This window comes from Coregonus clupeaformis, chromosome 11 (assembly GCF_020615455.1).
Source record: "Coregonus clupeaformis isolate EN_2021a chromosome 11, ASM2061545v1, whole genome shotgun sequence".
NCBI classification, from domain to species: Eukaryota; Metazoa; Chordata; class Actinopteri; order Salmoniformes; family Salmonidae; genus Coregonus; species Coregonus clupeaformis.
This window is the reverse complement of record NC_059202.1, coordinates 13,058,141-13,083,133: the sequence shown is the minus strand read 5'-3', so window position 1 is coordinate 13,083,133 and position 24,993 is coordinate 13,058,141. Positions and strand designations below refer to the sequence as shown.

At 42.1% G+C, this 24,993-nt stretch overlaps 3 protein-coding genes across 5 annotated transcripts in view; 2 read left to right on the top strand and 1 right to left on the bottom strand.

Annotated features, from left to right (window-relative positions):
- Positions 1–6,583, top strand: part of LOC121577449 (semaphorin-4B-like) — a 117,501-nt gene extending 110,918 nt beyond the window's left edge. For all 3 annotated transcript variants that reach the window (XM_045223465.1, XM_045223466.1, XM_045223464.1), the window contains exons 11-15: positions 594–804; positions 917–1,032; positions 1,467–1,624; positions 1,975–2,066; positions 2,361–6,583. In XM_045223465.1, the coding sequence (XP_045079400.1) occupies positions 594–804; positions 917–1,032; positions 1,467–1,624; positions 1,975–2,066; positions 2,361–3,136 (1,353 nt within the window). In that variant the 3' untranslated portion in view covers positions 3,137–6,583. The remainder of the gene's footprint in view (positions 1–593; positions 805–916; positions 1,033–1,466; positions 1,625–1,974; positions 2,067–2,360) is intronic.
- Positions 6,584–7,657: 1,074 nt separating this feature from the next.
- On the top strand, positions 7,658–15,372 carry LOC121576600 (ras and EF-hand domain-containing protein-like). Its single transcript, XM_041889854.2, has 17 exons — positions 7,658–8,306; positions 8,479–8,631; positions 9,617–9,707; positions 10,203–10,298; positions 10,510–10,587; positions 12,274–12,389; positions 12,489–12,557; positions 12,775–12,856; positions 12,987–13,051; positions 13,158–13,353; positions 13,441–13,551; positions 13,693–13,846; positions 13,933–14,014; positions 14,166–14,280; positions 14,510–14,623; positions 14,711–14,787; positions 14,883–15,372. The coding sequence occupies exons 1-17, from the start codon at positions 7,996–7,998 to the stop codon at positions 14,983–14,985; spliced, it is 2,013 nt and encodes a 670-aa protein (XP_041745788.1). The 5' UTR covers positions 7,658–7,995; the 3' UTR covers positions 14,986–15,372.
- Positions 15,373–17,162: 1,790 nt separating this feature from the next.
- Positions 17,163–18,823, bottom strand: LOC121577265 (small EDRK-rich factor 2). The gene is made up of 3 exons (XM_041891028.1): positions 18,691–18,823; positions 17,825–17,930; positions 17,163–17,668 (listed from the first exon to the last, which is right to left on the bottom strand). Exons 1-3 carry the CDS (start codon positions 18,803–18,805, stop codon positions 17,596–17,598), a joined length of 294 nt encoding a protein of 97 aa, XP_041746962.1. The 5' UTR covers positions 18,806–18,823; the 3' UTR covers positions 17,163–17,595.
- Between the last annotated feature and the right edge of the window lie 6,170 nt (positions 18,824–24,993).

Here is a 24,993-nt window from a genome sequence, read left to right as displayed (position 1 = left end):
GTCTTAGTCACGTAATTTTAACAAGATGTTTGGTGCAGTATTTTTCAAGTGAAAAACATGAAAACTAGTCATCTGTCTTTGAAAGACAACAAAAACTTAATTGAATAATCTACGGTTGACCAATCAATGACGAAGGGGCGTAAACTTCGACTACCAAACTTCGACAAGCCTCAAGGAAAAAATGTGTGCTTGAACAGCCTGAGAAAAAAAGCTGCAGAAAACTGCCAAACACCAAAAACGTCACAAAATGTTGTTATAATATATGCGCAAACTTTTTAGATTGGGAAGCCTACAGTAAGCTTTAGCCAACCTTGTGTGTGCAGGTCGGATGTGTTCTAGCCTGCCTTACTCACATCACCAATCTGGACTGAACATCAGTGCATAAGCAGCTATCTGTCTCTCTGCTGTCACTGGCTGCCCTCTTCCCAGAAGGCCTGATGTTATCAAAAAGGTGCTGCTGCTTTCATTTCCTGGCAGCGTTATCATGGCCACATCAACTGAAGGATACAAGCACATATTGATGGGGATAGGCATGGGGGAGTAGTATGGTTGTGTAGTGTGTGCTTATGAGACTACCTGTGTTCCTTCCACAGTGCATCACTAATGCAGCCCGGGACCAGGGCATCCCCTCCTCCAAGCACATGCCTGACAAGGTACTGAACTTTGTCAAGGACCACTTCCTGATGGACAGTGTGATCCGCAGCCAGCCCCTCCTGCTGAAACGCAGCGTCCGCTACACCCAGATAGCTGTCCACCGGGTCCAGGTCATCCACAAACACTACAATGTGCTCTTCATTGGAACAGGTACTGTAAACAGGCTCAGCTGACAGAACTTATCCCCCTTTCCTGTTCTGTATGAGAGGCAGAGCTATAGCAGACATTAACCATCTACTGTTCTGTCATATGTCTCTGGCAGATGACGGGAGACTCCACAAAGCCATTAATGTCAACAACAAGATGCACATCATTGAGGAGATGGTGCTCTTCACTGACCCCCAGCCTGTAGAACACATAGAACTGGACTCTGAGAAGGTACAGTACAGAGTGTAGAGCAGGAACTCTGTTTATTTCTGGAGCATGTCCTCATAGTGGTAGTAATATTGAGCTCACTAAATGTCAGCACTAGCAGCTTAGGGGTCCCATGAGCCGTGAAGAGAGCCGGAGCCTAAAGGGGAGCTCAGCTCATGTTCATTGAGATAATTGCATGCAACTTCCTCTCAGGGGAACTGAAAACAGATGGGTTGTAAACGGCGTGTGACACATCATGAATCTTGTCCTAAGTTACTCTGTGCTGTTACTCTGTGCTGTTACTCTGTGAGTTACTCTGTTTGTTCCTCCAGCATTGGGTTCGTCGAGGGTATGATGTTGATATTATATTAGAGAGGGGTAACTGAATGTGAATACGTGACCTAGGGCTATTCCTCCCTGGCATCTGACAGACTGGTGGTCTCTCCTCTCCTCTACAGGGCCTGCTGTTTGTGTCCTCCTACTCTGGCTTAGTGGAGGTCCCTGTGGCTAACTGCTCCAACTACCAGAGCTGTGGAGAGTGTGTCCTGTCCAGAGACCCTTACTGTGCCTGGACAGGGAGGCAGTGCCTGGATGTCAGGCTGGCTCCACCAGATAGGTATGTTTCACCCAGACCACCAGCCATTATACTTTACATTTCCATGGTCCACTCATGGACATGTAGGTGTTACTCATCAAATAGATACTAGCCTTGTATTAACATGTAAGAGATAGGTATAAACTATTTTGATGCTAAGCTCTCATAATGACTGGTAACTTTCCAGAACATCTGAGTACACCAAAGAAAAAGTGACAATACAGGACAATGCTCTATGCTGTCTGCTTACATGCTGTATGTGCAGACTAACACTGTAGTCTGTCAAGACCTTCTATGTGTAGATTGATAGTGCCAGTTAGAGCTGTTCTGAGACACCCATTTCTCTGATTTACTGTTGCCTGTGTTCTCAGCCACTGGCAGCAGGATGTGGACGAGGCAGACACATCAGTTATCTGCAACAAGACACAGCCCAGCCCTCGCTTTGCTAAACACCCACCCACACGTAAGTACTGTACCATACCATTAGCTCCTGCTGGACTAAATCCTTTTGGCTCTATACTGTACCACCGTAATCTACTCTGGGACTGCTGCATTTAAATTTAAATTTTGCTGACAATTTTATTCCAATGTTCTCTTACCGTCATTATCCGTACCCAGCTCATTTAATTTGTTCATTCTCAGCACACTCATACTCAGCTAACACAGTGATATAATAATGCAGTTTGTTTGAACTACCTGGGATGAACTTGCTTTCACAAATGAAAAATGAAAAAGCCCTTCCACTTGTTGTCTGCAGGGATGTCTTCATGCCAGGTGATAATGATCCCAGCCAACACATTCAAAGTGCTGCCCTGTAAGCTGCGCTCCAACCTGGCTGAGAGGAAGTGGGAGTACAGTGAGGGTGCAGGTCACTTCCTGTACCCCAGTCCTGAGGGAGGTCTAGTGGTGGTGGCCCATGCTGACAGACAGGAGACCTATGAGTGCTGGTCAGTGGAGGAGGGCTTCAGGCAGCTCCTGGCCAACTACTGTGTGAGAGGTGAGGCCAGGCAGGAGAGTACCACCCTGATCGGCCACTCACGCACCCCTCTTGTCCCCCAGGAGGAGCCAATCATCCTACCCGGAGAGACCCGCTCCCCGCAGATCAACACCAAGACCTACTGGAACGAGCTGATTGTGGTGTGTGCCCTGCTGGGCTTCTCCCTGGTGGTCTTCTCCCTGTTTGTGGTTTACAGGAACCGTGACCGCATGAAGTCCATGCTGAAGGAGGGTGAGTGTCCCAACATGCAGCAGAAGAAACCCAGGATAGTGGGGAAGCCGGCAGAAAACCTGCCTCTGAATGGCAACAGCACAGTGCCAGTGTCGGTGTCAGACCACAAGGGTTACCAGACACTCAATGACAACTACATCTGCAACACGCCGCCACATGAGTGCTCATCACCAGACAACAGCAAGAGCTTCTCGGAGTCAGAGACGAGGCCTCTAAACTTAAAGGAGAGCACTGTCGAGATCTCGCCCACCTGCCCGCGGCCTCGGGTGAGACTGGGCTCAGAGATCAAAGACTCCATTGTGTGAGGACAGCTTTGATCAACTTGAGCAGGATATAAAACTGTAATGCGGAGTGACTAACTATGAACTGTAAGGAAAGAGGGGACTATAAGTGAAAGAAAAGAAAAACACAAAAGGAGGGAACACTGAAAACCGTCAACCTCTTCTCAGAGGGACATTTCATTACACTGATTTTGCACATTTGTCTTTTTCATTTTGTCCCTGTGGTCAGTTCTCATTTCCTTGTTTAGTCACTCTTCTTTCTCTAGTGCATCTGAAGCACAATGAAGAGAATCTGATACAGATTGCCTTTAGACTATTGAATCTGTGGAATGATGCTCATGGTGGGTATAGGACACATACAGCTGATATTGTCCTTCTGTAACAGTTTGTATATGGTTTAGTCATGTTTGTATGCATTGCCACTCAATCCGTCCAAATGCTCTGTTGGCATTGCATTGAAAGTAGAGAGATACTCTATGGGTCAAGAACTGACCCTTAACTCTCCCACCTACATCCACAGTTAGCATGGGCTTAGCCCTGCACTGAGACATTAGACAGACTCAGTGCATGGATAGCAGTGGAATAAACAACCTCTAATTCACACTATAGTAAGTAGATCATTAGGCCTATGACTTAGTTATAACAGCATTGTAACTGCTATTAATTAAAGGCAGTTTAAACTGTAGATAAACCTCAATGCAGCATAACCAGACAGGCATTAGAATGGAATCCACTGGTCAAGAGACAGGCTGGCAGTACCCGAGAGACATGCTGAGGAACCAATGAGGAAGGAATGAAAGAGGTAGTGACCACCTGGGATGAGGTGAGGTTAAAATAGCACACAACAGAATAACATAACACTGGAGAGGTTTTGTTGAGGCCCTCTGCTCTGCTCTGCTCCACCAGGAGCTTAAATGGAGAGAAGTTAGATGGGTTTTGTAAGTCCCAAGGTATTGGAGGATATGGTGCCTAAGTTATGTGTAAGATTGACATTCACAGGGTTGAAATGTACCCCTGTCATTGGGGAAGACCCTAGACCAGGTATTAACATATTGTTCATTATGGAGCAGACAGACTATGCAAAGCACATCATGTGAAGTAGGGTGAAAGGTCACATCAAAAGAGAATCTCATCTTGAGACTGTGCAAGCACATAGGTGTCAGCACATTATTGATTACAGAGAATGAGAGGCATTATACAATTTAGTATGCAAGTGATTTTGAGCCATTTCTGTGTCATAGAGCGAGGGAATGAGATAGAGGCTATCACTAGGCCTGGAGTTGATGTAGCTAGGCTGAAGTCCCAGTATAAAATGGTTGCTGACTAGTTCAGAGTGTCAGTCAGGAACTGATTCCTTCAATCCAAATTCAGTGACTTCAGACACCAAGTTAAAGTGGACTGAGACTATAAAAACCTGTTCACCATGTTGTTTAGATAGCTCTGTCCTGGCCCTGTGATTCAGAGACCAGTAGACAGCAGAGCTTAGAAGAGCCAAAGGTAGAGTGTGGCAACACAACAGAGTCAGCCAGTGGGCTATGGAGCTCTTAGTGTTGTTGATTGTGACACACACCCAGAGGCAACCAAGCTCATATGTGTTAATTTATGTAAACAAAATGACTTTTGTGCCAAAAAGTACTTTTTTTTATGATGCGTCTTCTGTTTTCATCCTATCCAACACAACTGTCACGTCAAATCAATGTCTTGTGTTTAATGGGCCTGACTGATTCAGCATGTACTGTACCAAACAGCATGTGCTTAGGCTATTCATAATGTAGTGCATATGAAAGCTGCCATAGTTACAACCATCACCTCTGGTTTAATGACACTAATGACTGTAAAATGGGTTTTACTAACATAGAGCAAAGGGTCACACAGCGGTTATGGACCAGTCAATGGAGGAATGTGTTTTTTTTTTTTTAACTACTGTAGAAACCGATATTGTTAAAGGATAGAACCTGCAGAATATTTTATAATCCAAAAGTGAGGACTTTTATTCAGGCATTACAATACCCAGTAACAGGTATATGTTTTCAGCTGTTCATGATTGGAAATAAATAATAATTCTACATTTAAAATGTAAGAATATCAATTTAATATTCCAAAGATGTTGCTATGTCAGTGCAAAATTGTGGTAAATATGAACTATTGCAACATTGTGGAATTGTGGAATGTAGTGATACAAGTATTCCAAAACAATTTCTAAGTAAAACTGTTTTATTTAAGTTTATTCTAGATATTGAATTTTATACAAGGGACTTACAATTTCAAAAACAATTGACAAAGTAGCTGTCCAAAGAGCATACTGCTAAAGGACTGCCATGGTGGCTGATTGTATATAATGTACATTTGTATTGTATTTGAGAAGACTGGTGAAAGTTGTATCATTGTGGTGAAAGTGCAGAACCAGCAAACACCTTGAGAATGCGTTGTTTTTGCACAGAATGTTGGAAAGACTTAGTTTGGGATACGGATGGGGATTTTGTTGAGAATTATGTATTAGGTTTTCAACTTATTTTTTCATGCCTTTAAGCAAAATGAAAGAATCAAGAGTTGTGCTTCTTGGGATACTAAATGTGTTCTCCTGTCCTTGTGACATTACTTAATCACATGGATAACCAGGTAGCAGCAGCATCACCTGCATGATAGGTACGACAGAATAGACTGTAGAACTCTACTGAGCATGCTGAACAATACTATTACAACACTTTGAGTGAATTCCTTTCGATTATGGCCAGTATCAGTACAATAACTCTGTTAGAATGGCTTCAACTTCAGTCACAATGTATTTCTGTGTTGACACTATTGCAAACACTATTGCAAACACCATTGAATTATAGTCTCAACTTGTACAGAAATCCCATACTGCTAATGTCTACACAACTCTTGTGAACTCCATCAGGGTTTCAAAGACTCAAAGTGTAACAAACATGGGAGGAGAAGAAGTTGAAACATTGTTTTGACAACTGAACATTTCAAATGTATGATTATTTTTTGTTTTGTGACAAAGATTGCAAGTTAAGAAATGGCAGCTTGGATCAGTTGAGTAAAGTTATCTAAACTCAATAATACATTAGCCGAATGCAGAACAAAATCAGCCTGAATATCTAGCATAATAGGTTCAGACATGCAGCATACAAATCTCTTTTGTTTGATCACTGCTCGAAATTAATATATCCTTACATAAGGTTTTTGAGACTGCAGTTATAAGTTGCAGTAAGGCACCTCTGTCAGTTGAAGAACAACTTCAGTCAAGCCTTCTATTTGTGACAGTGTACCAAGTTTCTCTGACTCATGTCAACATGTCTTGTAAGTTTGTATGTAAAAGTGCTTTGTAAATTGAGCTGCCAATGTAAAAAGCTCTTGTGAACCGTATTTTTTTATATTATACATCACTACTCTTTCAGTTGTTTTTATTGTTCTGTACATAAAAGCACTTTATTTAAATTTTTCAAATAAAGATAAATGGAAACATTTAGTTTCCTTCATATGGTTCATGAACTATATAGTTGTAATGCCACATGAAATTAGAGAATAGCCTAAATTTAGACTTTCTAGGACACAAGTCGTGCTTGTCACATTGCTACACTTGATTCAAAAACAAATTTTCAAAATCTGTCTATATCATAAAGGTTCAGTCATTGCTAAATGGATCCAGATACTGTACTGGTGTAAGAAGTAGTTCCAGACTTGCCTGATTCTGCTCTTACACTGCCACTGTGTGGCCACAATATTATTGACAACTTTCAGAAAGATTTATTGTAATGTAAAAAGGGATTTCTGTCATTACAGTAAGGAATGTAATAGGTATGTTATTTTAAAGTAGTATGTGTGAGCCATTTTTATTCCCTCTGTTGTTTGATTAGTGAAAGGTTAACAGTGACTGTGTCCTCTGTCAACACATTAGTCACATTAAGGTGGAGCACAGCGTTTGCTGACGCATTCCATCAGACTCATATAAAAACATATGCGAAGAACAGCGCAGAAAGTTCCTGTTGAACATGTTCAGTCTTTTTTTTTATGTGAGCCTAATTCTTGCATAATCATGTCAAACAAATAAGCTAATATTGTAGTTCTGTGTTTTTTAGTAGAGGTGTTTCTGTCACAGTAGTAAAAATAAGTATGGCTAGGGATATCACACGGTAGGGTGGAGTTAATTACTGAGTGTGAGCACAGTGCAACAATGGCAGGCAGTCAAGTATTCTTGATAAAGAGTGCAGTCCACACCTGAAAGGAAAATAGTCTACTTTGGTGTCATAGGTAGAATCCTTGCCACACCCTAGCAATGGATATACAATTATTCTCCACCCCTGTGCAAATACATCATATACTATTTGAAAATGTTGTTGACCTACATTTCATTTTAATCTGTTTTATATATGAGTGTTTTATACATGTAAATTAATGTATTTTGTTCAAACTTTATTTGTGAGACCTACATCCACTCAATAAAAAAAAATATTTAAAGTATGTGGGTTGCATGACAACGTGTACAAACAATGACATTTTTAACAGCAGTAAAACAAAATTGACAAGTACAGGTGACGCACATTCTCACTGTCTGATGTCATGGCCCCAATGCTGTAATCGGTGTGCACGCGCAGTCACGCCCATTTCAGGCCGGCTGAGCCAATCAGTGGCTTTTTGATTGTACTGCAATCTACCTGTGAATAGAGTTGATAATTAGCGTGGTAAAAGTATTACCGCCTCCATCACTTCACACTTCTGGCCACTCGAGTGACGAGCTAAAATTCTGATCACTGGTGCGGGATAAGGTTGCACAAATAAAGGTGGGGATCAAATGGTCACGTATTGCACCTAGCCTATCGATTTTATTTTACAGAAGGGGTTATTTCCCAAGGCGGACTTCATGTAACTACAAAGTCATGGACAAACCCAGCCTCCAGAGACTGTTTTCAGCGTGTGACATTAATAAATCTGGTGTGATTGAATACGAAGACTTTACAGTTGTTTGTCGAGAGCTGAATGTGCCTGAAGACGAAATCAAAACTTTATTCAACAAATTCGGCGCTAGTGAAGATGGATGTATCAATTACAGCAATTTCTCGTCACGGTTTCAAGAGGTTTCTGAAACATTGGATTTAGCCTCTTTTGGATCGTCTCCTCAAAGTCAAGGGAAACCCTGGGACGAGTTCCAGAGCATGATGGACGATGCAACCGGTCTCCTCTCAGGAAGGTAAATCTGGTGGTTGGTGTGAATTGTTTGACAAAGTTGCACCTGCTATTACAGCTGTTACAACAGACTGTGGGTGTAATATGTAGATATTCGTTATGCGTTCATCCCTCTGATTTTATAAATATGTAAAATTGAGAAATGATGCTTGTCCATAATCTCTATATTCTTTCAGACTGCGGGATCAATTGGCTGAACTGTACCAAGCCATGTATTCCACCTCAGAACCTTTGTTGTTGCAACAATATGAGGGACTTGTTGATGCTCTTGTCAGTGAGAGCAAGGACCACAGGCTTGAGAGTGAGCAGCTGGAAACCAGTTTGAGAAGGTAGGGATTCTGTCATAGAAGCATCTCTTGGCTCAGATTCCACAATAAGAGGAGGAAAACAATATATTGAGAAACAATCTACCAAATGTATATTGTCTGAATTATGTTATCTTCACGAATGGAACATATTTATATATCAGTTAACTTTGACATTTGCCTGTTTGTGTTACTAAAAACACATATGTAGTGTTTATGTTGTGGGATATCCATGTAACAGTGTTTCAATCAAGATCAGGCCTGAGCTGTTAATCAGTTAACATTTACAAATGTGAGTATTGATTGTGCCAGTATGCTTCCCACAGTAAGGTGATTATCATCAGACAGAATTGCATGTTTCCAGCTACTGAATTGTAACCCTAGATGGGGTGGAGTTGCTTTCATGGTTCAGAGGCTGCATTACATGATAGGGATGACATTTCTCACCCAATGAAGTAGTTTTAAATGAGTTGCTATTCTTGTCCCTTTTTAGATTTCCATTTAGGCCTAATCCTAACGCAAATTAATGTGCCTGTAAAACCCAAAATTCTGACACGAATATAGAATATTTGCTAATCAGTGGCAAGACGTGCTGTATTTTGATTTGTTCAATCTCACACTGCAAATCTCAGTCTTGTGAACCTGTGGTATTTGCCTCCTAGGGGCCCTCCCATGTCTCTTGACTAGCTGGACCAAGTGTTGTCACTTGATTATGAGAAAACACATTTAACTGAATAGTGCCCCGCCCGCTCAAAGTACACTCCTAGATGAAAACACATGGGCAATGGATACATATGGAACAGATATGATTGGAACCAAAAGGTGTAGTTATATGTGCTGTGTTGCTGCTGTGTTTGAAGATGTTATCGCTTGCAAACCATATTTTTGATTTGTTCACCTTATATTCTGACTCATCACTTTTGCTGGACTAGTGTTGGGGCATTTGTTTTGCATTTGATGGACATCCAGGGCCGACGTGTAAATGGTATGTACCTCTGTGTGCCGACAGAACAGAGGAGCTGAACACCAGTCAGTTGACAGAGCTGGAGGAGGACATGCAGCAGCAGCTTGCCTGTGTAGAGGACAGGGTGAGAGAAGAGGTAAGTGACATATTATGAGGACTTATTTACTACAGTATATTCTACACATTGTGCTAGAAAAAAATATATATCATTCTAACATCAAGTATTTAAGAACTAAAAATAAACAAAACAAGCAAATAACAAGCAAGCTAAGTCATTAAAAAGGCATTGGTGTCATTGAAAATGTACCTTAGAAATGTTTTTTTTTTAATGAATGAGAAAAAGTTGAGTAATATAGACTTATACTGGGGCAAATAGTTTGTTGGAAATGAAGATTAAACTGTTTTTATTTCAAGAGGGGCTAGGCCAGGGACACTCCTCCCTGCAGCATTCCTCCTTGCCTCGGCACAGGTGTTTATCCGCATATTTGTGGTAGAGGAATTCACTTTTAGAGAAGGGAGAGCAGCTAGCTCAAACTCTCACAAAGGCCCCTTTATAAAGTTTTGTGAAAGCCCCTCTTTTAGTCCAGTGCAAATGAGCAAAGTTGTCTCTCATTGGGTTTCTTGTCTGTAGGAGCGAAAGAGAATGGAGGGAGTCATGGCTGCACTCCAGAGAAGGCATGAGAATGAGGTGGCAGACCTGCATACTGTTATGGACAGGTTGTTAAAGGTAGGTGTCATCCGTTTGAAACAGGTTTTGTGACCTATTTCACCTATTGACCTATTATTGTTGGTGTTGAAAGGTTATTTAATGTTTCCCAAGGATTGCCACTCTTATCCGTTAACACTACTTTATTTACCTAGATTCAGGCAGTCTTGGATGTGAATATGATTTCAGTTGATGCTTAATCATATCTATGATTAATTTGTTTTCATTGTAGTCCCAAGGGGAATCTGAACTCAACAGTTCCAGGCAGGATGTTGACAAACTACATAACCAAATAAGTGAACTGATTCAGGTACGTTGGATCAGTTAGACACATAACTGTATCTTAAGTCCCATTTACAGTGCATTCGGAAAGTATTCAGACCCCTTGACTTTTTCCACATTTTGTTATGTTACAGCCTTATTCTAAAATTGATTAAATTGTTTTGTTTTTTCCCTCAATCTACACACAGTATCCCATAATGACAAAGCAAAAACAGGTTTTTAGAAATGTTTGCAAATGTATTAAAAATAAGACTGAAATATAATATTTACATAAGTATTCAGACCCCTTACTCAGTACTTTGTTGAAGCACCTTTGACAGCGATTATAGCCTCAAGTCTTCTTGGGTATGACACTACAAGCTTGGCACACCTGTATTTGGGGAGTTTCTCCCATTCTTCTCTGCAGATCCTCTCAAGCTCTGTCCGGTATTTTCAGGTCTCTCCAGAGATGTTCGATCGGGTTCAAGTCCAGGCTCTGGCAGGGCCAGTCAAGGACATTCAGTGACTTGTCCTGAAGCCACTCCTGCATTGTCTTGGCTGTGTGCTTAGGGTCATTGTCCTGTTGGAACGTGAACCTTCGCCCCAGTCTGAGGTCCTAAATGCTCTGGAGCAGGTTTTCATCAAGGATATCTCTGTACTTTGCTCCGTTCATCTTTCCCTCGATCCTGACTAGTCTCCCAGTCCCTGCCACTGAAAAACATCCCCAGAGCATGATGCTGCCACCACCATGCTTCACCATAGGGTTGGTGCCAGGTTTTCTCCAGAGGTGACTCTTGGCATTCAGGCCAAAGAGTTCAATCTTGGTTTCATCAGACCAGAGAATCTTGTTTCTCATGGTCTGAGAGTCCTTTAGGTGCCTTTTGGCAAACACCAAGCGGGCTGTCATGTGCCTTTTACTGAGGAGTGGCTTCCGTCTGGCCACTCTACCATAAAGGCCTGATTGGTTGAGTGCTGCAGAGATGGTTGTCCTTCTGGAACGTTCTCCCATCTCCACAGAGGAACTCTGGAGCTCTGTCAGAGTGACCATCTGGTTCTTGATCACCTCCCTGACCAAGGCCCTTCTCCCCCGATTGCTCAGTTTGGCCGGGTGTCCAGCTCTAGGAAGAATCTTGGTTGTTCCAAACTCTTTCCATTTAAGAATGATGGAGGCCACTGTGTTCTTGGGGACCTTCAATGTTGCAGAAAATGTTTGGTACCCTTCCCCAGATCTGTGCCTCGACACAATCCTGTCTCGGAGCTCTATGGACAATTCCTTCGACCTCATGGCTTGGTTTTTACTCTGACATGCACTGTCAACTGTGGGACCTTTTATATAGACAGGTGTGTGCCTTTCCAAATCATGTCCAATCAATTGAGTTTACCACAGGTGGACTCCAATCAAGTTATAGTAACATCTCAAGGATGATAAATGGAAACAGCACCTGAGCTCAATTTTGAGTCTCATAGCAAAGAGTCTGAATACTTATGTAAATAAGGTATTCATTTTTTTATTTGTAATAAATTAGCAAACATTTCTACAAACCAATTTTTTCGCTTTGTCATTATGGGGTATTGTGTGTAGATTGATGATTTGTATTTATTTAATCAATTTTAAAATAAGGCTGTAACGTAACAAAATGTGGAAAAAGGGGTCTGAATACTTTCCGAATGCACTGTACATTATTTCCTGTACACTTTCCAGTAATGTTCTACATATTACATGATCTCTCCTCAGGAAAATGAGCAGTTACGGACTTCTCTCTTCAAAGCTCAGACAAACGTCTCCATTCTGCAGGTAGAGATGGACAAGCTGAAGAACATGTATGCAGACCAGAAACTTCAGCATGAGAGGTGAGATCACCGACTTCATGCTCAGGTCCAATGGATCAAGTCCAACTCAGTAAATACAGACTAGTTGATAACAAATGTTGTATTTGTCTATTTTCACAGAGAAAGTGATGAACTGAAAAAGATGGTTATTGAATACCAGTCTTACTCCAGTCACATTGAAATTCTCCAGTAAGTCTGTCTGACCCAATTTGTTCGTTAGTACAGTATGTCCTTTCATGATGATTGTTTTTGTTGCATCGTAGTCAAGCATGTGTCAAGCATAGCTTTGAGTCATGCATGCACACCTTATGCTCATTATCATGAATGCTGACTCTACTCTAATGGTGGCAGGCTAAAAGATTAGTAAAGCATCTGATATGTCTCTACATTGACTCCTTCCTTATAGGGCCATGAACAAAAAGCTGTATGACAGCAATGATGGCTTGCGCTCTGCCTTAGTCAACGATGTGGCATCAAGTAAAAGGAGGGTAAGTCTTGGTTGTTTTCACTCAAGATAAAGAAGACTCACATTACCCCTTTATATTTACATTTATAAGGCATCTCTACAATGCTTTAGTTTATTTGTTTACAAAGTGTAACAAATCTTCCTCCCCACAGCTATCCCCCAACAATGAAATTCCAGCTCGAAGAATGAAGCCAGTTCGACAGAGCACGCTTATAAAGTACACATACTATATTTTAATCCTAGAAATCTGGACCTATTGATTAATAATATTAATTGACCACTTAACTAATGTTTTAATTTTTTCATCCCTATGTTGAGTCCAGTTCAGAGGGAGAGCACACAACTGTAGGCTCCAGTAAAACGACCAACTCCCATGTAGCCAGCTGGGCTGATGCATACCTGGACAGCGGTGTGTCCTTGCCTATGGACACTACTGAAAGCTCAGGCAGCGAGTCTGACAGTGATGACTCTGCAGAAACAGTACACCATAGTTATTCATATGAGCCCTCAGACATCGAGGTAAGGGTAACTGCAAGGTTTGACCAACTACTATTTTATTAGTATGTTTCACATTCTAATACATGAATGTACCTATTTCTGCACCAGATATCAGATGTGAAATTGGAAGCAAGTCAGGCAACACTGTCTGTAGCTCCCAGCAAAGCTAGCTCCATTGCTTCGTCCATCCGGAGACGCTTGTCTGCTTTCCCAATAAAGGTAAGGCTATGAGCTGAGATGCTCAGTTTTGAAGCACAGTAAGACATTTGTGTATGGAGGCTTATGTGGAATTGGTATATGCTGCTGACATATGGTATCTGTATTATTTTCCATAACTAACTAATGCTACTTGGTCCTCAGCAAACAGAAGCAGACCTTGTTGACACTGGTGGCCCTGAGTGCCCTGGTCCCATGTACCGGTTAGTTTTGGCAGGAGATGCAGGATCAGGGAAGTCCAGCTTTCTGTTGAGGTTGAGTCTCAATGAGTTCAGGGGAGATATTCAGACGACGTTGGGTAAGTACATGTACAGTAACAGTTTTTGATAGTGGTAGAATAAATGCAGAAAGTGCATTGCTATTTCCATTACATGTTGTTCGTAGGAGTTGATTTCCAAATCAAGAAGATGTTGGTGGACGGAGAAAAAACGAACCTCCAGATATGGGATACTGCTGGACAAGAGAGGTATGTTTCTGTACATTGACATAGTAAAAGCAAATAAAAATAAATAAAAATAAATAGTTGTCCCATAATGTGTCTTTGGTGATGTGGCTGTTACAGATTCCAAATGATCATGTAATATCAAAAGATAAATGGGATTTCCCTGTTACTGTAGGTTCCGCAGTATTGCCAGGTCTTACTTCCGTAAAGCCCATGGAGTCTTACTGCTGTATGATGTCACTTCTGAGAGCAGCTTCCTTAATGTCAGAGAGTGGATGGACCAGATTCAGGTAGCAGTCCCAGTGGAGGGGTTTTATGGTCCTCGTGATTAAAAAAACAACTTGGAATGGGATGCCAAAATAACAGGTGTCTTTTATTACAGGCAGATTTTTAAATGTGTTACTATATTTCAGTTTGAGGCCATAATGGTATTTTCAGTTATATACAATATAAAGGAACAATTATGATTACGCATAAATCAGGAACTTACTGAAGAACAAACTGCCCTTGTTATCCCAGGAATCCACGGATGAGCACCTCCCAATGTGTGTAATTGGGAATAAAGTGGACCTGCGGGAAGACCGACCAGAAGGAAGCTGTGTCAGCACTGTTGATGGGGAAAGGCTGGCTAGGGTACAACCTCTTTTTAGCAGTCAAAATAACAAGATGTTCATGGGTCCATAAAATAAATATGAATCACAATATTACCATGTGTTTCAGACATACAATGCCCTGTTCTGTGAAACTAGTGCCAAAGAGGGAACTAATGTAGTGGAGGCAGTACTTCACCTGGCAAGGTAAGAATCTTAAAGCCCCTTCCCATCCAACCCCTACACTTCCCTACCACGAATACCTAAACTATAACTGAGCTCTTACCATTTTTTCCTAACAGAGGAGTTAAGAAAAGTGTGAAACTGAGACGGCAATCAGAGTCACAGGTGAAGTTGAGTTTAAGCAGTTCAAAGAAAGCTCTGACCAACTGCTGCAGAGTATAACCATGGAGGCCCATCACTTCACACAATGGAATGCATCTGACTGGAGACTAGGGAGGATGGGGGCTCTATTTTAGCACCACAGCTTTTGTGATTGAGAACTTATTTTGTGATGCAGAGCTGTTTTGTGTAGTATTTCTGCTCTCTGTAAATAGTAGCTAAATACGTATAAGAAATCTGAGATTACTGTAAAGTTAGCAAAACTGTAGATATCTAATTCATATTTTTTAAGTTTAATCTAAGTAATTGACCAATCTTTAGCAATAGTCAACTCCTGAAATGCAATGGTCCTGAACAGGTGGCACAAAACTGATCTGGAGCATGTACAGTGGGGAGAACAAGTATTTGATTCACTGCTGATTTTTGCAGGTTTTCCTACTTACAAAGCATGTAGAGGTCTGTAATTTTTATCATAGGTACACTTCAACTGTGAGAGACAGAATCTAAAACAAAAATCCAGAAAATCACATTGTATGATTTTTAAGTAATTCATTTGCATTTTATTGCATGACATAAGTATTTGATCGCCTACCAACCAGTAAGAATTCCAGCTCTCACAGACCTGTTAGTTTTTCTTTAAGAAGCCCTCCTGTTCTCCACTCATTACCTGTATTAACTGCACCTGTTTGAACTCGTTACCTGTATAAAAGACACCTGTCCACACACTCAATCAAACAGACTCCAACCTCTCCACAATGGCCAAGACCAGAGAGCTGTGTAAGGACATCAGGGATAAAATTGTAGACCTGCACAAGGCTGGGATGGGCTACAGGACAATAGGCAAGCAGCTTGGTGAGAAGGCAACAACTGTTGGCGCAATTATTAGAAAATGGAAGAAGTTCAAGATGACGGTCAATCACCCTCTGTCTGGGGCTCCATGCAAGATCTCACCTTGTGGGGCATCAATGATCATGAGGAAGGTGAGGGATCAGCCCAGAACTACACGGCAGGACCTGGTCAATGACCTGAAGAGAGCTGGGACCACAGTCTCAAAGAAAACCATTAGTAACACACTACGCCGTCATGGATTAAAATCCTGCAGCGCACGCAAGGTCCCCCTGCTCAAGCCAGCGCATGTCCAGGCCCATCTGAAGTTTGCCAATGACCATCTGGATGATCCAGAGGAGGAATGGGAGAAGGTCATGTGGTCTAATGAGACAAAAATATAGCTTTTTGGTCTAAACTCCACTCGCGGTGTTTGGAGGAAGAAGAAGGATGAGTACAACCTCCAGAACACCATCCCAACTGTGAAGCATGGAGGTGGAAACATCATTCTTTGGGGATGCTTTTCTGCAAAGGGGACAGGATGACTGCACCGTATTGAGGGGAGGATGGATGGGGCCATGTATTGCGAGATCTTGGCCAACAACAACCTTCCCGCAGTAAGAGCATTGAAGATGGGTCATGGCTGGTTCTTCCAGAATGACAACGACCCGAAACACACAGCCAGGGCAACTAAGGAGTGGCTCCGTAAGAAGCATCTCAAGGTCCTGGAGTGGCCTAGCCAGTCTCCAGACCTGAACCCAATAGAAAATCTTTGGAGGGAGCTGAAAGTCCGTATTGCCCAGCGACAGCCCCGAAACCTGAAGGATCTGGAGAAGGTCTGTATGGAGGAGTGGGCCAATATCCCTGCTGCAGTGTGTGCAAACCTGGTCAAGACCTATAGGAAACGTATGATCTCTGTAATTGCAAACCAAGGTTTCTGTACCAAATATTAAGATCTGCTTTGCTGATGTATCAAATACATATGTCATGCAATAAAATGCAAATGAATTACTTAAAAATCATACGTGACTTTCTGGATTTTTGTTTTAGATTCCGTCTCTCACAGTTGAAGTGTACCTATGATAAAAATGACAGACTTCTACATGCTTTGTAAGTAGGAAAACCTGCAACATCGGCAGTGTATCAAATACTTGTTCTCCCCACTGTAGATCTCCAGAGATGTTTAATGAATGGGATTTGTGTACTGCACCTAAATAGTCAGCACTTACCTGTTGTACACATCAGGAATTTACTGTATTCAGAAAGGCACAGTTGAAGTTGTTCTAGCTCAGTCGAAACTACAATGCTAATGCTGTGGTTAGAAACATGCAGAAATTATCACATTTTACAATGAGGTGCTTACAGTATTTATCAGCTAATGTTTTAATTGAATAAACTTTCTGTACAGAGGTGTGTGTGATTTGTTTGAATCTTTCATTTGTTTATTTGATTAATCTTACAGCACTGCATATGCCCATCCTCAATATAAAAGCAATAAACATGGTATATAAACCATAAACAACCACTAGTTGAGTTACTTAATCTAGATGAGGGAATACAAAAATACAATATTGTTTTGTAATTCCAAGTAGTGGAGTTTGAAATTCCTGCTCTTTACATTGTAAATACTGATTAACATTAGACCTGTGTATTGAAATAGGCTTACGCATTAGTCCTTATTCAAAACCATTCATTTCCCAAACTATACAGTACAACCTCCACCACAAAATATTACAAACTGGTTCTGAACCCCAGATTATGGGGACAAAAAGAGAACTGGTCATCTTTCAATAATGGGTAACATCTTGGTATCTGAGAATAGTCGTGATTGAGCTCTGGATCTTGCTGCTATTTGGCTTTCTCATCGGCCGGCTTAGGGTCATTGGCTTTTTTCTGCTTCTGTTGCATTATCTCTGCATCCCTAAGGAAGACAAACAAAATAGTCAAACCAAATACAATCTGTTCAATAAAAACGAAATGCATGTAAAAAAATAAAAAATAAATGGTCCTGGTTTCAGTGAAAGATTCTCACCTGTGTACCAGGAGAACTTCCTAAAAGCCAAAACGAATAACTTACCTCAGCTTCCTCGCAGCTGCAGACATGCCATCATCAGCCTTCTTTCCCTTGTCATTCCCTTGCTTTTTGGCATTTCTAGCACGAGCAAGGTCACGCTGATTCCCCCCTGCAAAGAAATCGATTTGAAAGACCCAGGTGAGGGACTGTTGCAGAGTCATTGCTAATGGGATGTAGCTCAGTTGGTAGAGCATGGCATTTGCAACGCCAGGGTTGTGGGTTCGATTCCAGTATAAAATTAAAATTTAATAAATGTATGCACTCACTAACTGTAAGTCGCTCTGGATAAGAGCGTCTGCTAAATGACAAAAATGTAATGTCTTAATTTTAAAACACTCAATTAAAACCAGCCCCTGTATTGATAGTTTGGTAACTGAACTGGCTAGATAATTACAACAGTGTACCTAATAGTTAGTGAAAACGAAAATAATGGTTTAATCTATAATGTACGTTCGGGAGAGAGGGAGCATAACGCTAGGCCACTGCTTAGCAGGGTTTGTTATTGTGCGTGGCACTTCACGGGCCTAGTCAGTTAACGTCAGTTAACGTAGCTAGTTAGCGAGCTAACTACAAATCAGATCCTTACCAGTTAACAATGGAAAAGGGTATACATTTTATGGCACTAAAACAAATTCGTGTATGGTAACAGAAAGCCATGTTACACTATACTTTCTAGTTAGCTAGCTTTTTTTTCTTTTTTACTTATCCAGTTCAAACATAGCTAGCTAACGTTAGCTACCTAGCATTGATGGTCTCTGATTTCATTGCTTGAAACAGCAAAGCGAGATGCGTAACTAGCTTAGCTACCAACAAACAACTTTAGTTTAGTAGCTAATACATAGTGAATAAAAATATAGCTATATACTCACTTGTCATGTTGTTGTTTCTATGTAAACGGTGTGGAGAAGGCTGCCAAGCCTGCCAGCTGTGCACCGACAATATTCGATTTACGTCACGGCAAGTGAACGCGTTGATACGAGACATCGCGAGAGTAGCGGTATTTTTTTTCTTCTACTTCTTCGATGAGGTTTAACGGCGGTTGGCATCCAATAAATGTTACATTACCACCACCTACAAGGCTGGAGTATAACTCCCTTATACTTTGCTTTAAAAATAATAATAATTAATAATAATAATAATACCCTACCATCTAACACTCACAAAACATAATAATAAATACCATACTCCACTATTTAAATCTATTTACATTTACGTCATTTAGCAGACGCTCTTATCCAGAGCGACTTACAAATTGGTGCATTCACCTTATAGCCAGTGGGATAACCACTTTACAATGTTTATATTTTTTTTGGTGGGGTGGGTTAAGGGGGGGGTAGAAGGATTACTTTATCCTATCCCAGGTATTCCTTAAAGAGGTGGGGTTTCAAATGTCTCCGGAAGGTGGTGAGTGACTCCGCTGTCCTGGCGTCGTGAGGGAGCTTGTTCCACCATTGGGGTGCCAGAGCAGCGAACAGTTTTGACTGGGCTGAGCGGGAACTGTGCTTCCGCAGAGGTAGGGGAGCCAGCAGGCCAGAGGTGGATGAACGCAATGCCCTCGTTTGGGTGTAGGGACTGATCAGAGCCTGAAGGTACGGAGGTGCCGTTCCCCTCACAGCTCCGTAGGCAAGCACCATGGTCTTGTAGCAGATGCGAGCTTCAACTGGAAGCCAGTGGAGTGTGTGGAGGAGCGGGGTGACGTGAGAGAACTTGGGAAGGTTGAACACCAGACGGTCTGCGGAATTCTGGATGAGTTGTTGCGGTTTAATGGCACAGGCAGGGAGCCCAGCCAACAGCGAGTTGCAGTAATCCAGACGGGAGATGACAAGTGCCTGGATTAGGACCTGTGCCGCTTCCTGTGTAAGGCAGGGTCGTACTCTCCGAATGTTGTAGAGCATGAACCTACAGGATCGGGTCACCGCCTTGATGTTAGCGGAGAACGACAGGGTGTTGTCCAGGGTCACGCCAAGGCTCTTCGCACTCTGGGAGGAGGACACAACGGAGTTGTCAACCGTGATGGCGAGATCATGGAACGGGCAGTCCTTCCCCGGGAGGAAGAGCAGCTCCGTCTTGCCAAGGTTCAGCTTGAGGTGGTGATCCGTCATCCATACTGATATGTCTGCCAGACATGCAGAGATGCGATTCGCCACCTGGTTATCAGAAGGGGGAAAGGAGAAGATTAGTTGTATGTCGTCTGCGTAGCAATGATAGGAGAGGCCATGTGAGGATATGACAGAGCCAAGTGACTTGGTGTATAGCGAGAATAGGAGAGGGCCTAGAACTGAGCCCTGGGGGACACCAGTGGTGAGAGCACGTGGTGCGGAGACAGCTTCTCGCCACGCCACTTGGTAGGAGCGACCGGTCAGGTAGGACGCAATCCAAGAGTGAGCCGCACCGGAGATGCCCAGCTCGGAGAGGGTGGAGAGGAGGATCTGATGGTTCACAGTATCAAAGGCAGCAGACAGGTCTAGAAGGACAAGAGCAGAGGAGAGAGAGTTAGCTTTAGCAGTGCGGAGAGCCTCCGTGACACAGAGAAGAGCAGTCTCAGTTGAATGACCAGTCTTGAAAGCTGACTGGTTTGGATCAAGAAGGTCATTCTGAGAGAGATAGCAAGAGAGTTGGCTAAAGACGACACGCTCAAGAGTTTTGGAGAGAAAAGAAAGAAGGGATACTAGTCCTACTTCAGGCCAAAAGCCTGAAAAGATGGGACACCGCCACTTAACACACTCTGTAACTATTCTGATGTGAAGTCTCGCACACCCAAATACCTCTCTGCAGCTGCCACCACAATCTCTATTTTCTGCGACTTACGTCCCATCCCTGCAGTACAGTTGATAACCATTGCTATAAATGACAAAAATCCAATCTTACTGAAACATATATCACTTGTTGGTTTATCCCTCTGTACTGGTACGGATCTACTACTCACACCACTCCTCTCAGGATTCCTCTCCCTTGACCCATCTCCCTCTACTTTCTTCACTGCCTCAGCATATGACAACTTCTGCACTACTCTAACCCTGGAAACCTCAACCTGCCTCTCGCATGGGACATTTCTGATCCCCAGCCCCATGGGCACCCATGCAATTAACACATACCACTACTTTCCACAATGCTACACATTCCTTTGTCTCATGTCCTTCTGCACACTTCTCATACCTAGGAACCTCCCTCCTACACACTGCTGCCACATGCCCATAAGCTTGACACCTGTAACAACGTAATGTATTCGGCACAAAAGCTCATACAGGATAACTTATATATCCTAACATCACTTTGTCGGGCAAAGACTCAACATCAAAACTCAAAAGAACAGACAATGACTCTTCTGTTTCACCACTCACACCACCCTGTCTGCGTCGCACCAAACGACAAGCATCACAAACACCGGGAATCTTCCCCTTCAGTTGGTCAGCTTTCACATTTACCGCTACCCCAGTAATAACTCCTTTCGATAGTGCCCTTTTCTTGAGAGCAAAACAATTCACATCTCTTGCCCCCATTTGTTTAACACAGCGCGCCTGCTCCCTCTGACCAGCAGAAACACAAACAATTATCACAAGACCACTTCTGGTTACCCTCACCGATTCCACAGCACCCAACTCTGTTTTCACCCACCCTGAAACCACAAATGGATCAGCCAAAAGGCAAGGGTCCACTTTTTCCAAAAACTTCACTCCTACTGTCAGACTCATCTTTATCCTGACCCTCGGTGCAAGCCTCGGGCTCCGAGAACTTCACCACACCTACCACCTCCGATACTTCGACCTCATTCACTTCCATTTCTCCTCCTGCTTACACTTTCTACCATTCTTCTTTAACAAACCATCTCCCTTTTTTCCTCCATTTTTAACCGACTCAAGTTCACCCTCTTCCTCCCTCTCTCTCTTAGACCTCCTCTGCCTCTCTTTTTCCCTCCATTCCTCCTCCGTATTCCACGTATAACTCTCCTTATGATAATACTGCACTTCTCCTGACACACATCTTGTTCTTGCCTTGTCAAGGGACACCATTTAATCGGTTGTCACAATCTCCATACAATCAGCACGAACCCCTCGGGATGTAGAGCTCAACAGAGCATCCCACTTGTAAATCAACTGGTTCATCTTGATGTTCTTCCTCATCAATAGCTACTGCAACGCTTTTCCATTTCAAACAAGCGCACTCTCTTTCTCCCCTATTTCCTTCTAGTTGACGTCTACATAATATCAGTACATTATGCCGCGTTCAAAACAACTGGGAACTTGGAAAAATACAGGGTCAAATCATGATGTCAGTGATCTTCAAAGTCGGAGCTCTAGAAAGAGGCCCAAGTTAGAATTCCGAATTGGATGACCGTTCAAATAGATTTTCCCAGTTGAAGCTCGTTTTTTCAGAGTTCCCAGTTGTCTGGAACACACTGAGGTCGGAGATTTCCCAGTTCTTCTTCTTCTTTTTCTTCTGTGGGATTTATGGTGGACTACAACCCAAAAAGGTGTATTGCCAACACCAACTGGACGGGTAAAAATTTAATCCATACTTGATAGGGAAACTAACTTAATCCACACAAATAAAAATAGTACATTGATAAAACAAAACAAAACTCCCACTTCTTCCTTCTTTCAGTTCTCCCTGTCTCCCTTCTCAGGCTCTAGGGCCTGAGAGGGTGGTATGGCTTGTGACAATATTCCATGTAACTCTTTCACCGATAAATCTTTCAGCCCCAGGAACCGCTCCGCCGCTTCCACAATGATTTCTATCTTCCTGGACCTTCTCTCCACCTTGGCAGTGCTATTTATCACCATAGCTATAAAGGCCACGAAGTCCACCTTCTTAACCTTTAAAATGTCAGGATCCTGCTGGTGAAAGGCAACCGCTGCAGTATGCAGTGAAGGCCTATCCACCACCATGGACTCTTCAAGTGCACCATTCAAACCCCCAACCCTTTTAACAGCTGCTGCATATGATATGCTCTGGATAGCCCTGACTTTGGCCACCTCATTCTCTTTCACCCTTGTGGGGCATTTGAAAGACATCGCTTCATGGTTCCCACCACAATTGCAACATGTCACATTTTCATCACTTTTATAACACATATGATTTGGTCATCTCGGCTTCTCCCTTCTGCAAACACTTGAAACATGTCCAAAAGCTTTACAATGATCACACTGCATTGGTCTTGGTATAAATGCTCTGACTCTGTAGTTTATAAACCCCAACTGCACTTGAGTAGGGAGAGACTCCATATCAAAAAACAAAAGAACAGATAGACTCTTCACTTTTTCTTCATTCACCGACGTGCATCAATCACTCCAGGAATATTTTTCATCTCTTCAACATCTACTTCCCACGAGACTCCAGATATAACCCCCTTGAGGGGTGCCCTGTTCCTAAGAGACACACACGACACTTCAAACTTATCAAATCGGGTGAGACGCAACACACTTTTCTTTTGATCCTCAGAAGCACAAAAAATCTAAACCAGCCCGCCTCTCGTGATCCTCACAGCCTTCACTCTACCCAGCACTCTCTCCACCAGTTTGGATATCTCAAATGGATTCCTCAAGATTGGTAATTCGATCAGCTGCTCCTCATTTACAAACCGTACTCCTACAAGATACTAAGAGACATTCTCATCACTGTACTCTACTTTGCTCCGTTTTCCATTCTTTTGGACAATATTCAAATTCTCCTTGATTCTACCACCATTAGATTCAGAATCCACATCATCATCCGCTTCCACCATCTTTTTTCCGTCCGACCTCCATTCCGGAGTTCCCAGTTGTTTTGAACGCGGCAATAGAGCCCCACAGTGGAGGTGTCATAATACCCATAAATACTAGCGGTCAAACAGGGAAATGGTTCCAATGGTTTTTCCACCATTTGTTTTGATAACAATGTAAATCTCTCTCGGACAAGTTGACTTTTATCAATATATTCAGCTCTATTTACTCTCAGATTCAAAAAATGCTAATTAGCATTAAAGTAGAATCATGCTAGACTACATATCCCTGCCAGCTCCTACACGTCAACTCTAGCTGACACCTTTGCGAGCAGGTATTGTGTCAATTTAAAACATGCACAAGACAGTGCACAGAATTGTCCATTTTAATGAAATGTAGCCAATTTATTCATTACTAAATGTAGTTAACATTAGATAGTTCATCCAGATATTCTTACCTTTGCCTCGATTCGGCAGTCCCGTCCAGATCATCATGGCATTTGTAGTTCTGTATGATAGCCACATTAGCAGCTAATTAGCGCTTCATTTTTGGAGGGTGAATATATTGACTAGAGAGATTTACACGGTTATCAAAACATCACGCCAGGGTAAGCATATACCTTCAAACACAGCCCTTATTTTAAGTGTTTCTAAAATCCCCTATGGGAAAAATTAATGGTGGAAAATCGATTGGAACCATTTGCTTGTTTGACCACTAGGTGTTATGGTTATTATGACTCGTACTATAAAACCTAAAAATTCAACATTTTATCAATGATTTAAATTTCCCAGTGGCTTTTGAAGATTATGAAATACCATAACTATACTAGATTCTTTAACAAAAAAAACCAAAGAGATTCTGTTATGGTGGTTGGCAGGCCACACGACTGTAAAACAACTTTATAGCTTCGAATTATGTTTGCAAAGTTATATTTTTCTCAATGATTCAATACATTTGAGTAATTTACTACAAATACTTTGATAGACATTAAAGGATATTTGCAACTGGAATTAGATTTTTCTCAATTATGATTTTAGATACAAATGTAAACAAAATCCCTTCCTCCCAAAGACATTTATTAATATTAGACTTTATGAAAATGTAATGGGCAGTATCCAATTATGTGTACAAACCCTGGATGACTGACAGGGGACGCTGTATTGAAGCCACCACGCAGCCATTTTGTTACTCCTCCAACGGTAAAGCCACAGACAGAACAATGAGACAGATATTTCACAGGATGTATAAATGTGAAGCATCCGCTTGGCGTTTCCACTCACTACCAAATATGGTAGTGAGAGGAAGCCCAGTGGCCGGCAGTGGGAGAAGATGGAAGAAGATGGATTTTCTCATCGATTAAACATTTGACTTCAATACAGTTTTCTGGAAAACTAGAATCTGTTATGAATAGAGTGGACTACGTTTTGTAGAATTGACCCTTTGCCAAAGTTTTAAAAAATTGCGTTGTTTAGG

Coding starts and splice junctions, on each gene's coding strand:
- LOC121576600 (XM_041889854.2), top strand. CDS start 7,996: ATGGACAAACCCAGCCTCCAGAGACTGTTTTCAGCGTGTGACATTAAT. Junction 12,558..12,774: donor AGTCACATTGAAATTCTCCA/GTAAGTCTGTCT, acceptor CCTTCCTTATAG/GGCCATGAACAAAAAGCTGT. Junction 13,052..13,157: donor CGACAGAGCACGCTTATAAA/GTACACATACTA, acceptor TGTTGAGTCCAG/TTCAGAGGGAGAGCACACAA.
- LOC121577265 (XM_041891028.1), bottom strand. CDS start 18,805: ATGTCTCGTATCAACGCGTTCACTTGCCGTGACGTAAATCGAATATTG. Junction 17,931..18,690: donor TAGAAACAACAACATGACAA/GTGAGTATATAG, acceptor ATTTCTTTGCAG/GGGGGAATCAGCGTGACCTT. Junction 17,669..17,824: donor GCAGCTGCGAGGAAGCTGAG/GTAAGTTATTCG, acceptor TGTCTTCCTTAG/GGATGCAGAGATAATGCAAC.